This window comes from Capra hircus, chromosome 7 (assembly GCF_001704415.2).
Source record: "Capra hircus breed San Clemente chromosome 7, ASM170441v1, whole genome shotgun sequence".
Taxonomy (NCBI): domain Eukaryota; kingdom Metazoa; phylum Chordata; class Mammalia; order Artiodactyla; family Bovidae; genus Capra; species Capra hircus.
The window spans coordinates 94,624,743-94,642,060 of record NC_030814.1 but is presented as its reverse complement, the minus strand read 5'-3'; the positions used below and the strand labels follow the sequence as shown (position 1 = coordinate 94,642,060).

General features: G+C 47.1%; 1 protein-coding gene across 4 annotated transcripts in view; it reads left to right on the top strand.

Moving 5' to 3' along the window:
- The window catches only part of DNMT1 (DNA methyltransferase 1), a 44,318-nt gene continuing 31,771 nt past the window's right edge, over window positions 4,772-17,318 (top strand). For 2 of the 4 annotated variants that reach the window (XM_018051019.1, XM_018051018.1), the window contains exons 1-6: window positions 4,772-4,921; window positions 13,047-13,083; window positions 13,744-13,851; window positions 14,046-14,265; window positions 15,054-15,129; window positions 16,427-16,502. In XM_018051019.1, coding sequence (XP_017906508.1) covers window positions 4,842-4,921; window positions 13,047-13,083; window positions 13,744-13,851; window positions 14,046-14,265; window positions 15,054-15,129; window positions 16,427-16,502 — 597 coding nt within the window. In that variant the 5' untranslated portion in view covers window positions 4,772-4,841. Of the gene's footprint in view, window positions 4,922-5,457; window positions 5,476-13,046; window positions 13,084-13,743; window positions 13,852-14,045; window positions 14,266-15,053; window positions 15,130-16,426; window positions 16,503-17,318 lie in introns of those variants that run through there. The other 2 variants (XM_018051020.1, XM_018051021.1) reach the window with 2 other exon arrangements.

Sequence of the window (17,318 nt, the reverse complement as noted above, 5' to 3'; positions counted from 1 at the left end):
CCCCTGACCTTGGCCAACATTTCACCGGTCAGGTGAGTTGAGCAAAGCAGGTGCTTCAGGGACTGTAGACAGAGCCTGGGTTTGCAACTGATCTGATTTGGACTACAGTTTCTGAGTTTGTGAAATGGAAATCATAGTGTTGTGGCGGGGGGCAGGGGAGAAAACCACTCTATACCTACCAATATTTGCATCAGGCACCTCCCACGTGGTAGCCCCCATGTCCTATGTATTCAAAGGATATTTGGATTCCAACTGAGCGAGCCCTTGGAGAGCCAGCTGTGAACGAGGCAGACCACCAAATCCTTGCCCTCTGGAGATCAGTCTTTTCTTAAAAAAAAAAAAAAATTGATTCAGTTTCTTTGGGGCTGTTCTGGGTCTTCCTTGCTGCATGTCGGCCTTCTCTAGCTGCAGCAAGCCAGGAGTTCTCTCTCGTTGCACTGCTCAGGCTTCTCGTTGCAGTGGATTCTCTTGTAGAGCATGCGCTCTAGGGCATGCAGCCTTCAGTAGTTGTGGTGCCCTGGCTTAGTTTTCCCACAGCACTGGAATCTTCCCAGACCAGGGATCAAAATGGTGTCCCCTGCATTGGCAGGTGGATTCTTAACCACTGGACCACAAGGGAAGTCCTGGAGCTCATGATTTTTGCAGGGGTTGGCTTGCTAAGGCCCATGGGCTAAATCTGGCCCAGCAAGTTGTTAGAAATTAAGTTTTTTTAAAATGTAAATAAAGTTTTATTGGAGTACAGCCATAGCTATTCATTTGTGTATGTCTATGGCTACTTCTATGCTAGAAAGGCAGCGTTGAGTTGACTGAACATATGGCCTGCAGAACCTAAAGTACTATCTGATTCTTCATAGTAAAGTTGTCAACCTTTCCTCCACTCTAGTGGAACAGAAAGACTATGACAGACAGAAATAAGAGTCAGTGACAGTGCTAAGTGCCACGAAGCCACAGGAAGATAGAACAGAGAGGCGGGGGTGAGGGGTTGTTTCCAGATGAGTGGACAGGTTGGGGGATCCTGTGGGTAGCAGCAACTTTTGAGCGGTAGATCTTCCAGAAGAGTAGCCTAGGCAGCATTGACATTGAAAGCAAAGGCCCTGGGGCACTGGCACTTGAGAGCTTGAAAGACTAAAAGTGGGTCAGAGAAGCTGGGGCTCATTGAGGGGGGTGGAAATGAGTTGCATCATGGCAGGACTTTGCGGTGGTGGTGGTGTTTTAGTCATTAAGTCGTGTCTGACTCTTATCACCCCATGGACTGTAGCCCGCCAGGCTCCTCTGTCCATGGGATTTCCCAGGCAAGAATACGGGAGTGGGTTGCCATTTCCTTTTCCAGGGCCTTGTAAAGGTAGTTAAATGCTTACATTTTATTTCATGGGCAGTAGAAAGTTCTGTAAGATTCTAGTGGGAAAGAAAAGGGCATTAAAAGTGTTTGAAATGCCCTCTGGATGCAATGGGCTGAGAGATTGGGGAAGGGGCTGCTATTATAGTACAAGTGAGAGATGATGGCAGTCTGGGTTACACAGAAAGTCATGTGTGTATTTCAGAGGAAGAAGCAACAAATTTCTCACCTCCAGCAGGTGAGGGGAGGAGAGGAATTAAGAGATGGCGCCTGGCTGGTTTCTTCTGAGCAACATGAACAGATCAGCTGGGCTGAAGGTGCAGCTTTGACACCAACTTGCTGGGTGAAAGTGAAAGTGTTATTTGCTCAGTTGTTTCCAGCTCTTTGCAACCCATGGACTGCAGCCCACCAGGTTCCTCTGTCCATGGGATTTCCAGGCAAGAATACTGTATTGGGTTGCCATTTCCTTCTCCAGAGGATCTTCCCAACCCAGGGATTGAACCCGACTCTCTTGCCTTGCAGGCAGATTCTTTACCATCTGAGCCACCAGGAACCTCGGCCAGTCTTTGTCCCTGAGCCCTTGGCCCATCTGTAGAATGGGTCGAATTATCCCTTGGCAAAGGGATTACAAAGAGAATCTACCTGAGAGGGAAGTTCCAATAAATGCAGCTGCTCTCCTGTGAGCTGAGGCCCTTGAAAGCAGGACTGCTCATCTATCTCTTTCCCCTCCCTACCCCATCCCATGAGCGCCCCCTTTCCTAAGCTGGGTTAGGGACCCAGATGCTGGCTTTTGACAGGTCTACACATCAGGCTTTGGAGTTAAAGACACCTGGATTGATAGTTCTTCCTGCTTACTGAGCCTGTAATCTTGGGTAAGCCAGCCTCCTTTGTGATGAATCTCCTAGGCCATGGGAAATGGAGGGGGGAGGGGTCTTGAAACCTCCCTTTGTGGTGGTTAAGGACTGAGTGTGTGTTAATCGGTCAGTCATGCCTGACTCGTTGAGACCCCATGGACTGCAGCCCACTGGGCTTCTCTGTCCATGGGATTCTCCAGGCAAGAATACTGGAATGGGTAGCCATTCCCTTCTCCAGGGGATCTTTCTGACCCAGGGATCGAACCCAGGTCTCCTGCATAACAGGTGGATTCTTACCATCTGAGCCACCAGGGAAGCCTGTTAAGGGCTAAATAACTCCTAAAGATCCTGGTACAGTAAGTAAGGAAGTACTGATTAAATATTCAATTAATAGCTATTAGTTTTATTCCTAATATTTCAGTTCTCCTGGATCCTGACCTGCAGTGGGTAACCCATGGCAACCAGAGGGTCTGAGGTCCACTTCTGGAAGCTCTCCACCAGTTGCTGGGGGAACTTAGTTTATGTGCATGTTTACAAATACATTCACTTGTAAAGTGCATAATACAAAAATGTAAATGTATACTGTAACCTGGAACTCCATTCTGATGCTTACGTTGTGGCAGATAAAGTACTTTAAAAAAAATGTAGTCCTATCCTATTGATGATTTATTTCTTTATTGGGATAAAAAAACCATAGCATTTATCATCTTAATTGCTTTTAAGTATATAGTACATTACTAACTATATGCACATTGTTCTGCAGCAGATCTCAAACTTTCATCTTGTGAAACTGAAACTCTATTCCTATTGAACAACTTTCCTCTTCCTCCCAGCCCCTGGCAACCACCATTGTTCTTTCTCTGTGAGGTGACTAAGTCAGATACCTCTAAGTGGAATCACACAGTGTGTCTTTTTGTGACTAGTTTATTTCACTTAGCATAATGACCTCAAGTTTCACCCAGGCTGTTGTAAAAGGGCAGGATTGCCCTTTTTTTTTTTTTTAGGCTGAATAATCCATTTAATACATCCATAATGTATATGCCACATTCTCTTTATCCATTCGTCTATCCTGTCCTTTGGGTTGCCTCCACCTCTTGGCTATTGTGAATACTGCTACTAAGAAGATGGGTGTGCAAATTTTTCTGAGATCGTATTTCCTATTCTTTTGAATATTTATCTAGAAATGGGGTTGCTGTTCATATAATTCTATGTTTAGTTTTTTGAGGAGCCTCCACACTTTTCTATAGCAGCTGCAGTATTCTAAATCCCCACTGACAGTGCAAGGGGGGTTCTAATTTCCATGTTCTAATCGATGCTTTTTGTTTTGATACTGGCCATCCTAAAGCATGTGAGGTGATCTCATGGTGGTTTTCATTTGCATTTCCCTGATTGGTCATACTGAACCTCTTTTCATATACATTTGTCCCTCTGTATCTACTTTATGAAACTTTCTATTCAAGTCCCCTGTCTGTTTTCTAATTATCTTCGAGTTGTAGGAATTCTTTATATATTCTACCTATTAAGACCTTATCAGATACGTGGGTTGCCTACATTTTTCTCTCATTATATTGGTTGCTTTTTCACTTTGATTCCTTTGCTGTTCATGGGTTCACTTTAATTTTCATGAGTTCACTTTAACATAGTCCCATTTGTCTTAGTTTTTGTGACCTGTGGTTTTGGTGTCATTTTCAAGCTATTATTACCAAGCCCAATGTTGTGAAGCTGCCCCCTCCTCCACCACACACACACACTTTCTTTTAGAAGTGCCACCGTTTCAGGTTTAGGTCTTTAATCCATCTTTTGAGTTAACTTTTATATGTAGTGTAAGGTAAGGGTCCAATTTCATCCTTTCGCAGGTAGATATTCGCATTCTGGGTATCTTTGGCGTGTACTGGAGAAGGAAATGGCAATCCACTCCAGTACTATTGCCTGGAAAATCCCATGGACAGAGGAACCTGGTAGGCTACAGTCCACGGGGTCGCAAAGAGTCGGACACGACTGAGCGACGTTCCTTCCTTCCTTGGCGTGTAGATATGGCTTCTCAGCACCATGTGTTGAAGAGACTATCCTTGCCCGAGTTCTGATGCTTCTTTAAGTACACAGGCTGTGGAAGTGGCCCAGGTCTCTCTACACTGTGAGATCCTTCGTGCATCCTCAACACTTTCTGGAATAAGTTCTGTTAGCTCCTTTTCACAGATGAGGAAACTGAGGCTGGGTCCAAGTGACCTGCCCAAGGTCGTTATAGTGAGCAAATATAGTGTAGGTGGGATTGGAAATGGGTACTTGAACTTTAGAGCCCACAGGGTATAATGCCCTGGGGATGTTCCTCGTTCTATCCCTAGCAAGCGGGTAAAGAATGAATGAATGAATGTCTCAGGCAAGGCTGGCAGCAAATGGAGGAGCTCGGACAAACCCACTGCTCCGCGCAGGGGTGCGCTCCTCCCTCGCGCATGCGCGACCCCTGTGCGGAGCCAATTCCACTGCCTCCGCCCACTCATGGTTCAGCCTCTCTCTGTGTGGTACGGCCCGACTTCCCCCACGCCTGGGCCGGGATGGTACGCGCCGCCTCCGCTCGCGGCCCCTCCCCGTCGGTTTCCGCGCGAAAAGCCAGGGTTGCCTGTGCTGCTGCCGCCTCTGCTGCACCTTCCAAGATGCCTGCCCGTACCGCCCCGGCGCGGGTGCCTGCGCTGGCCTCCCGGGCCTTCTCACTGCCTGACGATGTCCGCAGGCGGTAGGTGCCGCGGGGAACCGGGAACCTGGGTGGGTGGCACGGCGGTGGGGGTGGGGGTCATTTCCCCTCGGGGTAGCCCGTGGCCGCCGCTGACAGACGGGCGCGCATGCGTGGGCTGGCTCGGCGCGCGGCGGCAGTTGGCGCGGGCAGGGTGGCACTTCCGGTCGCGCGCGCCCCTGGCCGTTTGGCGCCAAAATGGGCTAATGCCCCCCTCCCCGTTCCCTGGTGACTAGAAACTTGGGGTCTCTTCTGACCTCAAAGTAGAGCAAGCTTTGGGTTTTCCTTGGAGAGCCCCTTCCCGGAGCAGCCTCGGGCCCAGCTCCTGCCGCCAGCCTGGTCGCGCAGGAAGTGGGCAGCCTGCGGCCTCGGGATACCCCTCGGCCCGGGCACTTCGGCCTCCACTTCCGGTGCCCGGTCCACTCGAGGGGGTTGGGCTGGCCTGGTCCCCGGGGGTATTTGGGGGGATTCTCTCGGCGTCCCACGCCAAGCATCCCGATGGCAGCCTCCAGAGACAGATGCCGCCGCCGGTCGGGGCCCAGGCGCGGCCGGCTCAGGTTTGCGAGCCCTGTCTTCCTTGGGGGGCTCCCTCCATCACCTCATACGATAGTCGCATCCTGGAAGGACCCCTTATCCTTCAGTGAGGGCTAGAGCTGGGCAGCATGAAAACTGAGTGGTTTCTTCCAGTAAATCTGAGCCGTGGGCATCAAGGAAGCCTTGCTAGGGAGAACTGGCTGGTTTCCTTGTGTATGTGTGCGTGTGTATGTGCATGTGTGGGGAGGGGAGCGAGGGGGGCAGCAGCTAATATTGGGGACGCAGCTACAGCTACTCTGTGCACAGGGATCTTCAGGCAAGACCATTGTGCACCCTAGGCTTCTTGCTGGTGAAGGGCATCAGTTTCACTCTTGGAAACTTGCAAACCTCACTTAGAACAATGTGGGAGCCAGCCCTGAATGCTTCCAACCAGATTTGTGAACCTGATTTTGCCATTTTCCTATTTCCCTTTGCTTGTTTCCTATAGTTGTGCCAGACCAGTTCTGATTTGGGCTTTTGAAAGGTGGAAAGTAGGTGATAGAGGGTATTTGGATCTTCCTCTCAGGTGTCAGACCACTTCTTAGCCACAGTTAGAGGGTGATGTCCCTTGCTAAAGAATCCCTATACATCTCCGCCAAGATAAAACATGACTTGAAGTGGAAATGGATTTATGAAAGTGCCTCGCTTCATTTTAGACCCAGGACAGGGATATTGGGCCCAGCCTTCTTTACCTTGATGGTGAGAGTGCTACTCCACTGAGCCTTCCATGACCTTGGGCAAGTTTCATAAACAGGTCGCGTCTGTGGACTTGGACAGTTAACATGGGCTTTAAACTGGTATTGGATTAAATGAGAATATGCCTGGCACATAAAGGCCCCCATGTTAGCATTCTTGACTAATCTAACTTGCTTTTTTCCAGTTCTGCTAATTGTATAGAACACTTTACATGATCTCACTTAATCCTCAACTGTTCTCAAGAGTGGTTGCCCCAGTAATTAACTGTAAGGAAGCAAAGATTTCTGTTAAGATCTGCTGCTTGGCAAAACCTTTCCCTTCTGTGAGGGGTTTTATTGGGCCAGAGCAAGCGTTCTGTTTAGCTGAATTTGAATGTTCTTAGGTGAGTGTTACAATCCATCAATACATCATTTACCCTAGGTTCCATATTACCTTGAACTAGAATTGCCTACTATTAGGTATAGAGTCTGGTTTTGGGTTTTTTTGTTTGTTTGTTTTGGGTTATCTTTTGACTACACCTCACGGCATGTGGGATCCATCCCTGACCAGGGCTCAAACCCATGCCCTCTGCATTGGGAACATGGAATCTTAACCCCTGAACCACCAGGGAAGTCCAATGTAGGCTTAGGTTTCTGCCTCAGACCACTGACATTGTCACTTTATGTGACCCTCTCAACAGCTTTTCTTAAATTTTGAATTTTAGCTTCTAAAATACAGATGTAAACATGGCATTCAATATTCCCTTTAAAATGTTCCCTTATACCACCTTGTAGATGGAGATGTAACTTTTTGATTCATGAAAATTAGGTACCTCATGTTATGGATTATACTAAATCTAGTAGAATAGGAACAAAATTTAGGCCTAGTCCTCACTGAGGAATTCTTGTCACTTATGCTAACTTGTGTTTATATGGCAGCTTCTTTTAAGACTCATACCATTACATTAGCTATATAATGATACTAGAAAATGTTCTTAATGTTTCAGTTCAGTTCAGTCCAGTCGCTCAGTCATGTCTGACTCTTTGCGACCCCATGAATCGCAGCACGCCAGGCCTCCCTGTCCATCACCAACTCCCGGAGTTCACTCAGACTCATGTCCGTTTTAATGCTTAGGTATTTGTAAATCTATTTATGGCTGCACTGGGTCTTTGTTGCTGTGCTTGGGCTTTCCCTGGTTGCTGCAAGCAGGGGCTACTCTTTGCTGTTGTGTGCAGGCTTCTCATTGTGGCTTTTCTTTTGAAGCACAGGCTCTAGGTGCGTGAGCTTCAGTAGTTGCAGCTCTCAGGCTCCACAGCACACGCTTAGTGGTTGTGGCGCACGGGCTTAGTTGCCCTGCAGCGTGTAGAGTCTTCCCAGACCAAGGATGGAGCCTGTGTCCCTGCATTGGCAGGCAGATTCTTATCTACTGCGCCACCAGGCAAGTCCAGTGTTTGAGTTTTTAAAGTATAACTAAGTGTAAAAATTAAGTTCGGGGCTTCCCAGGTGGTGCTCGTGGTAAAGAATATGCCTGCTAATGCAGGAGACATAAGAGACACGGATTCAATCCCTGGATTGGGACGGTCCCCTGGAGAAGGAAATGACAACCCACTCCAGTGTTCCTGCCTGGAGAATCCCATGGACAGAGAAGCCTGGCAGGCTACAGTCCATAGGATCATAAAGAGTCGGACACGACTGAAGCAACTTAGCACGCACACGTCCTAAGTCTTCTAAAAATCAGGCCTTTCAGGACAAGCCACATTTTTCCACTTGATTTTTCTTACTCTCCAAGTCACCATCTTTTGTGTAGAAAAAGCATTAGTCTTCCCACTTGTCTTTCTGTTGCCATTTGGTCTTTTTTCTCTAAGGAAACTTATCCTCTTAAGATATAAATTGGAGCTGGAGGTTTTTCTGCCCCATACGCCACGTGATGACTTGAAGTCCAGGACTGCCGTCCCCTTGCCTGACTTGTCCTGTACCCTTCTTTTCCTTACAAGCCATTCAGGTTATCTTTTAGGTTCTTAGGGCCTGAGACCATGCAGAGCTACCAGTGTGAGGCTGGGCTGCACCTAACCCCTTCTGCATGGTGGCTACTGTCCATTCAGTCCCAAGACTGCTCAGAAAGACAGTCCCCTTTTCCCTGCGATGAGAAGGGGTTAAATTCTGTCAATGTACCCCTCATGCTGCCTCTGCAGTCTGGAGTTGATGATCACTTGTCGTCCAAGCATATTTGCCTCATTGATTGCATCTGCAGCTTAGAATCCAGTAGACTGAGATTTTTGCTTGCTAGACTTTCACCTTCAGTGAAGCCTGAATTGACATACTAATACTAGACACCTCCTCACACAAATCTGACTCAGCCTTTGTAATTATGACAGCTTTCCTATCTGCTAACCACTCTGATTGGATTAGACTGGGTCTTCAAGTTCTTAACTAGTCTGTGGCTCGTGAGTAGGTACGGACGGCATAACTGACTTTTCTAGTTCTCCCCTGAAGTAGGATTCTAGACGTGCAGACTCCTGAGGTTCTAAGCCCACCCTGCCCACTTGCCAGCTATATGTCCCAGTAGCCTAACCTCCTGATGCTTTATCTATAAAATGGGACAGAGGTGCCCACCACACCAGGGCACTGTGAAGACTGAGCTGAAAGAGGTAAACGTGGCAGAGCAACACCTGCCCAGAAACCTGCTTCCCTGCTTATCACGTGGCAGCTGTATGTTTCACTTCCATTATTGGAGGGGTGGGGAACATACCTTGTTAATGAATTACCAACTTGCAAACCTGATACTAAGGCAGATACTAATATAGCAGCCCATGCCTGCTTATCATTCCAGCCTTCCTATTTGCCTGGCTTCTTGTATACTCATCTGGACCTGTTCTTTTTGCTGCCACCTTAGCTTAGCTTTTGCGCCAGGTGTCCAGTCATTCCTCAGTTAAGATGGTTTCCTCTCTCATTAATTCTTTGTATTCTTGACTTTTGTGATGCTTTTTACTACCTGGGAGCTTCTTCCCTGATCTCCCCCATATTTCTTTTCAATTCCTGGATCCTTATTTTCCTCCAGTCTTAGGATTTCTGCTTTTGGCAGTTGAACAGTACCAGCCAGAGATGCCTCTTTGGAGAGCCAGTTCTAATTTCTAGCTGTTAAATAGCCATGTAGATTCACTGGAATGTCTTTCACTTCTAAAATTCATGATCTGCTCCCTTCTTCCCTACCAAAAAGTTCTGAATTTTTGGTACTGGATTAGTTTTTAACTGCTGTCATAACAAACTGCTGCAGTCTTAGTAGCTTAAATGAAACACATTTGTTATCCTCTGATTCTGTAGGTCAGAAATGTGGTGTGGGTCTCACTGGATTAAAATCAAAGCGTCAGCAGGCTACCTTCCTTCCTGGAGGCCCTAGGGGAGAACTCGTTTCTTACTCTCTCAGGTTGTCAGCAGAATTCAGTTCCTTGTGGTTGTAGGACTAAGGTCCCTCTTTTGATGGCTGTAGGGTGAGAGCGGTTCCCAGCGCCTGGAGGCGACATCATCTGTTGGCTCGTGGCCCCCTTCCTTCATCTTTTAAGCCCTCAAACCCAGTTCTCACGTCACATCTTTTTGACCATTCTGTAGTCACATCACTTGAAATGCAGCTGGGAACTTTCTCTGCTCCTAGGATTTAAATGATTTGATAGGGCCCACCTGAGTCATCCAGAATACCCTCTCCATCTTAAGGGCTGTACCCTTAATCACATCTGCAAAGTCCCTTTTGCCATGTAAGGTAACAACATATTCACAGGTTCTGGGGAATTGGGGGAGAGGGTCCGTCACCCTTCCCTCCACAAATACTGTCTCTGGCCACCCTGTACCACCCACCATGCAGCCAGTTACAGAAGGCACAATCAACAGAACTTTGTAACTTCTCCAGGATGTTCTCAGCTGCTGCTGTGAAGCCATATTACAGATCAGCGTTTCTGATTTAGGATGTCAAGAGTTAGCCACTCAGTCATGTCTGACTGTGATCCCGTGCATTGTAGCCCGCCAGGCTCTATCCATCGGATTTTCCAGGCAACAATACTGGGGTGGCTAGTCATTCCCTCCTCCAGAGGATCTTCCTGACCAGGGATCGAACACAGGTCTCCTGCATTGGCAGGCAGATTCTTTACCATCCACCCACCAGGGAAGCCCAATTTAGGATGTTAGAGTGATTTAACATCTTACCTCTTTTTAACTAATACATATTGTATATTTCTGCAACCTTGACTTTGTTTTTCCCCCACTAAAACATGACTGATTCTTGGGTTCTTATCTCCCTCATGACTCTTCCAATGGTTTGTTAACTATGGAGAAAACCTGTGATTTTTTAGCCTGACATTGCTGACCTCCTTGAGACAGGCACCCAACTCCTCTCAGGATTTGCCTTTCTTCCCTGTGTTGGCCTGACTCCTGTGAGTTTCTTGCCCCTGCTATGGCAGCTCCTCGGCCCAGTTCCCACTGAGCTCTCACCTTCCCTGTGTCCCTCCTTCCTGATGCCATTTATATCCTTTTTCTTCAGAAGCCTCAGACTTAAACTCTATTGGCCTTCACAGTGGTCGACGTATCTCTTTTTTGCCTCTCAAGAACTGCTCTGTTGGAAGCAGCTAGGAATGAATCATGGGATCTTGGACCAGAAGGGAGCTACGGTTTTATATATATAATGTTGCCATCTTCTATGACTACTCTACTTGGTCCTTCATATCTGCTGCTTATCCTCCTGGCTATGAACCTAGATGGGAGGTAGTGTTACCAGTTTTACTGGGATGGGGATAAACTCTCCAGTGAAAGCCTGGGCATCAGGGGAGACACGCTGGCCAGCCTTCCTCCTGCCCTGCCTCTGGCTCCTCAGTGTCTGCCCTGGGCTCCCGCCTCCCACTTCAGGGCTGAGCAGGTTAAATCTAGTCTTCACAGGGCGAGACTTTTGAGTTACCCCCAAGGTCTGTTTCTCCCTGCCAAGCTAAATATCCCACTTCAATAGGAAAGATTCAAAAAATTCCCACCCGCAGATCTGTCTCCTGCCCAGATGTAGGTGTTGTCAGCGTTGGGCAAAGGGCCCACTGGTGGGCTTCCATCTGAGCGTTGTCCTTGACGCCCGAGGTGACCCGGTCGAGGTGGGAGCTGTGTCCTGCCAGGGTTTTGTGAGCGCAGTGACTGAAGGTGGGTGGCTGTGGTGCTCCGGCAGCAGTGTGTGCGCCTCCGGCTCTGAGCAACCTATTCTGCAATCGTCCTCAACTAAGGCTCTCCCAGGACCTGAGTTGCTTTGAGGGTAGAATGACTTTTGCCTGGAAGGGCCTCCACATGCTTCTGAAAAGCCTGATTCTGAATCTTGGGTCCAGATTACACAACGCATGTGATACACAGCAGTCTGACAAAGTGGTTAATAAGCTATCTTTTTTTTTTTTGGCTGTGCTCCGTGGCAGTGTGGGTTCTCAGTTCCTTGGCCTGGGATCAGATCCAGGCCACCTGCAGTGGAAGTGTGATTGTCTTTGCTGTTGGCCCACCAGAAAGCCCCTGCTCAGTCTCTTCTATAGGCAGACCTCTGCTGAGCATCCAGCGCCAGCCAGGAGGCCCCTGCCTAGCAATGCCTACATCTCAGCACTCAGCTCGTTGCCTGAAACAGGGTCTGGCGCAGAGGAGGCACCCACAGATGATGTTTGCAGCTAGAAGCAGGATCCCCACCCACTCGGAGTAGCCACTGTCTGTCACTAGTCCAGCAGAGCCTGTCACTCACATTCCTGTCTGTGCTGCTTACATCTGCCCTCCCTCTGGGAAGGTCCGTCTGGGAGAGCTCTATTCCTGCCCTTTAGGTTGGTGGTAACCGAGTGCCTTGCCTGGGTGCCCAAAGGGAGGACCCACGCATGGTGGAGGCCCAGTCCTTCCCTGCCCAGGGCAACCCCCCTCTGCTGACGGACGCTGGCTTAGCTGGTTGGACCTGTTCTTACCCCGCTGCCCACAGGAACACTGCCCAAGCCAGGAACAACATTCTCTCCATTTCCTCTGTGTCTGTTGCTTCTTGTTCCTTTATTCTCTTTGCTCCCTTCCCCCGAAAAGAGGCAAGACACTCATCTTCAGTAATCAAGTCAGACCATGATTTTTCCAGCGAAACTCATGACAGTTCTGCACACCTAAATGACTAGGTGCAAACGTTCACAAGGATGAGCTCTCGGGGGAGGCGCCAGCCAGCTTCTCTGACTTCCTCTCTCTTCCTTGTGTGGGGCACCCTTTGCTGCCCCAGGTGACCCCGACTCCATCTCCTGCTCAGGAGTGCTGCCACTCCACTCTCCCCATCCTGGCCTTTGGGGGTGTCAGCTGACTGTTCCCGCAGCCTCCTATTGCCCTGGTTCACTCTCTCTAACCCCCGTATGCCCTTCTGTGGACTCTTGGTCAGGTCCAACTGGAGGAAGACCACCTGTTGGTCACTTAACTTGGGAAGGACCCCAACTATGCTTCCTCTTTCCCAGTGTCTTTTTTTTTTTTTAATCTTAATTTTTGACTGCACTGTTCAACATGCGGGATCTCTGTTCCGCAACCAGGGATCAGACCTGTGCCCCCTGCATTGGGAGTGCAGGCTCTTAACCACTGGACCGCCAGTGTCTTTAAAATAACATTGTTATAGAGTGCCTGTATTATCCCTTTCCACTATCAGAAAAACACCCCCAGAAAGGGAACCTCATTCAGATCGCAGATGACCTCCTAATGTGTATGTAGGCACTGCAGTGGGGCATTCTACACTTTGGGGGTGGGGGGGAAACCGTTGTATTTTCTAATATCCGTGTTGAAGTTATTTCCAAAGTTCTTTAAACTGTGGTATTATAGATGAACAGTGTTGCTTAACAGGTATTTTCTTTCTTCCCTTTTTTCCTTCCCCCAGGCTCAAAGATTTGGAAAGAGATAGTTTGACAGAAAAGGTAAGGTCATCTCCACCTTAACAAAATCTGTTATCAGATGTGACTATCTGATAGACTATGTGGCTCAAAGTGGAAATGGCGCTCTCTTCCTTAAGCTCTTAAGGATAACTTGGATGTTTTTGTCTAATGTGCTATATTAATAGGCTGTTATCAGTTAGCTTTTGGTCACTCATCAAGTTTCCCAATCTAGGCTGCCTATCATCAGGTCTAGATTATAACTTGCCCTGGTCACACTGTTTTTTCAGAATCAGTTTTGTCCTACTATACCATTATGTGTCTGTTTCACTTCCTAATCTTCCCATTTTTCACCACCCTGTAGATGGTGTGATATGATCTTTCTTAAAAAAAAAAAAATTTATTTGACTGCACCAGGTCTTAGTTGTGGCACATGAAATCTAGTTTCCTGGCCAGGGATCAAACCTGGGTCCCTGCATTGGGAGTGTGGAGTCTTAACCACTGGACCACTAGGGAAGTCCCTCTTAAAAAACAATAATAAGTAATATGATCTTAATGGAAATATCACGAACATGCCTTGACTCAGCATTGCCTGCCATTCAGTCATTGTTATGTGGCCAGGCAGTGTAACTGTGCCTTAGTCCATTAGTTAGAAACTCATAGTTTCGGAGTGTGGGGACTTCTAAACATATATCCTTCTCTTAGGAATGTGTGAAGGAGAAACTGAATCTCTTGCATGAATTTCTGCAGACAGAAATAAAGAATCAGTTATGTGATTTGGAAACCAAATTACATAAAGAGGAATTATCTGAGGTAAGTCTTCAGGGTCCTGGCAAGTGGAAGCCTTGGCCTCCCGGGTAACTGGTCTATGACCAGGGAGGCCGAATAAGCCCAACTCCCCATGTCACCTGTTAGTTATATAAAGGGAACACTTGTGTTTTCTTATTATTCTCTCATTGCCACTTGTTTGCATTCACTGCTACTCAAATTATCCTTTCCTGCTGTAGGAGGGCTACCTGGCTAAAGTCAAATCCCTTTTAAATAAAGATTTGTCCTTGGAGAACGGAGCTCATGCTTTCAGTCGGGAAGCGAATGGATGTCTAGAGAACGGGAGCCAGACAAGTGGTGAGGATTGCAGAGTGGTAATGGCAGAGAAAGGCAAGCCCCCCAAACCTGTCTCCAGACTTTACACGCCCAGGAGAAGCAAGTCTGATGGAGAAACAAAGTGTAAGAGCATTCGACTCGTTTGACCTTGTTGGAGTGTGGTATCACCAAAGAGGAGGACAGTTAGACTTGGCGCCATAGGTTCATCCCACCCCCTCCCCTGGGTAGCACTGATTTCTTGTGTATCCATATATGTATATATTTTTGGCTGCACTACTCGGCTTGTGGGATCTTAGTTCCCTGACCAGGGATCATACCTGGGCCCATGGCCGTGAAAGTGCCCAGTCTTAACCACTGGACTGCCAGGGAGTTCCCCCTTGTGTACACTTCTAACTAGCTTAGATGTAGAAAAGAAATTTTTGTCTTTGACCAAGTTTGAGAGCATTAGATCTCCAAACGTGGATGAATTTGAGGTATAAAGTAACAGGATCTACTGATACTTAGAACTAAATTATATGCCTGTTTAAGCTAAACATTTATTCTTAGACTCCTTCCCCGTTTGTAGTCAGAGTAACTCTTCTGAAATGTTTAAAAGAATAAGAGCGTGAGACTTGAGCTCAGGTCAGGCTCTTGACCACTTCACCTTCTGATGATGTAAGTAGAGGTTCTGTTTCCTTGTCTGGGTCAGGGTTGGGCCTGTCATATAAGAGGTTGTGTTAAAATGGCTCAGCAAACTGGCAGGTGCTAATTTGGTGAGTTTTATCAAGATGGTGGTTGCTGAGAATAAGAAGAGGAGGATTCTTAACCCTTAGAAGCTGGTCTCTGCAGCAGCCTGGTAATTCTGAAGAACTGTACTTTGCTGTGAACGTTTTTATTCTTAGTGACTTTTTTGTTTCTTTTTCTTTAAACAGCTGAAGTCTCTTCTAGCCCCAGGATTACAAGGCAGACTACCAGGCAGACCACCATCACGTCTTATTTTGCACAGGGGTCAGTATATAATGAATGGATGAGCCCCTCTTTTAGGGGCCAGCTCTTTTTGGTAAAACACGTATAGAATTAGTAGGATGTAATTTAGTAATTCTGACTTCCACATTGCCTGGGTTTTCACTTTGGTATTTTGTTATTAGATACTCATGAACAGCATTTCTGAAGACCTCATCCATTTTTACTGTTAATGTTGTTCAGTTGCTAAGTCCTGTCCAACTCTTTGCGACCCCATGGAGTGCTACACAGCAGGCTTCCCTGTTCTTCACTATCTCCCAGAGTTTATTCAGACTCATGACAGTCAAGTTGGTGATGCCTCCAACCATCTCATTCTCTCGCCCCCTTCTACTCCTGCCCTCAGTCTTTCTGGGAAGCTTCAAATATGCATACACAAAATCACCAAGAGTAGTAAAATGAACCCCTTGTATATGGCCCAGTGACAGCAGTTAACAGCTCCTGGTGATCGTCTCATCTACAGCCCCATGTGCCCCAATTGAATTATTCCAAATGAATTACAACTCCATACATACCACATCCCCCCAATTGGGTTACTCTGAAACAAGTCAGACATGTCATCTTATCCATAAATACTGTATTTCTAGATGACAGAGTCTTCCTCCGACAAGTTTTACTTCATATTTTGCTATAGTTGCTAACATTTAGCCAACGAACAGTCTTTTTAAGAAGACAAAACAGAACTATAATTTCGTGCCTCATGAAGTATAATAGCTCCTGACTACCAGGTATACAGCAGTGTTCACACTTCCATGTGTGTTAACAGAGTTTGGTTGACTTCTTCCTTAATCCTTTCAAGATTCCTTATTTTCTTGCCATTTATTTAAAGAAACTAGGTTTTGTTTTAGCTTCTGAAACAAAAGGATCTAGCTGACCTCATCATTAGTGGTGGTTAATGTGTTCAGTTGTCTCTGGTTTTCTGTAAACTGGTAGCTAGGTCTAGAGGCTTGTTCGGATTCCAGCTTTGTTTTCTGAAACTTCATTGACGAACTGGGGCTGTCCATCAGAAGCATGTCACGTCTTTTTGGTGATGTTAGCAGCTGTTGATCAAAGTCTAGATCCATGATTTTATAAGGTTTGCAAAATGGTGGTATTCTAAACCTGTCATTTGAAGAAACGTTAAACTTGAACATCCTGACAATGAGGGCTTCTCCTTGGAGGGAAGGGGGAGTCCATGCCCTGAATCTTCCCATACAGAGGGAGGAATGTAGCAGTAAGTTGCTTCATGCCCACTGGAGGTCTAGGGTTGGGCTGAGCTAACAGTTGGCTTTACTGTGTGTGACAGCCCTGCCAAACGAAAACCCGAGGAAGAACCTGAAAAAGTGAAGTCAGACGATTCTGTTGATGAAGAAAAAGACCAGGTGGGGCTTGCGTTTAAGTTTCTTAACTCTGCCTTATTTTGGTGCGTTTTCTGTAATTGTGAATTTACTCTTGGTCTGTCTGTGGACCAGAAGTGACTGAGAAGGTGTTAGAACATATCCCTGGTCCCTGGGCAGCACAAAGTGTATCGTGATGAGACCCGTGGGCTTAGCAGGCCTGTGGCTTGAGTCTGCTCTCTCCTGTCTCCTGCCTCTCCACCTGGCACGATGAGATGTTCAAACCAGCAGAGGTGACGTGTTTGAAGCATTTGCTTCTGACATCAGATAAGCTCCTTTCCCACATCTAATTTTTCAGTAAGAGCAGAATTGTCATGTTATTATGTGCATTGTGATAATGCTGCTTAGACTTTTTAGGTTGGAAAACTGGTGGCTTGCCAAAGGCCTCTGGTAAAGACAATGCCTCTGGCGCTGTCCCATGTGGCTTAAGGGGCAAATCTAGGTAATACCAGCTGGCCACATGCTGTCTATTTCAGTTCTGCCACAGGATTAGCTGTGTAATTTGGGAAGTCTGTAGGCTTTCGGGTGGGTAGTAAATGCCTTGTTACCTGCTAAAGATGAATATTTGTGGTTTGTTCTATGGCTGGATGTCTCAACCAAGGCCTTGACTTTTGGGGGCAAATAAACCTTTGCTGTAGGGGTCAGTCCTGTACATTGGAGAGTGTTTAGCAAGGTCCTGACCTCTACTCACTAGATGCCAGTAACATTCCTTCTGTCTCCCAGTTGTGACAACCAAAATCACTTTTGGTCTCTTCCAGATGTCTCAGAGGGGCAAAATTGCCCTGGGTGAGAAGCATTGAG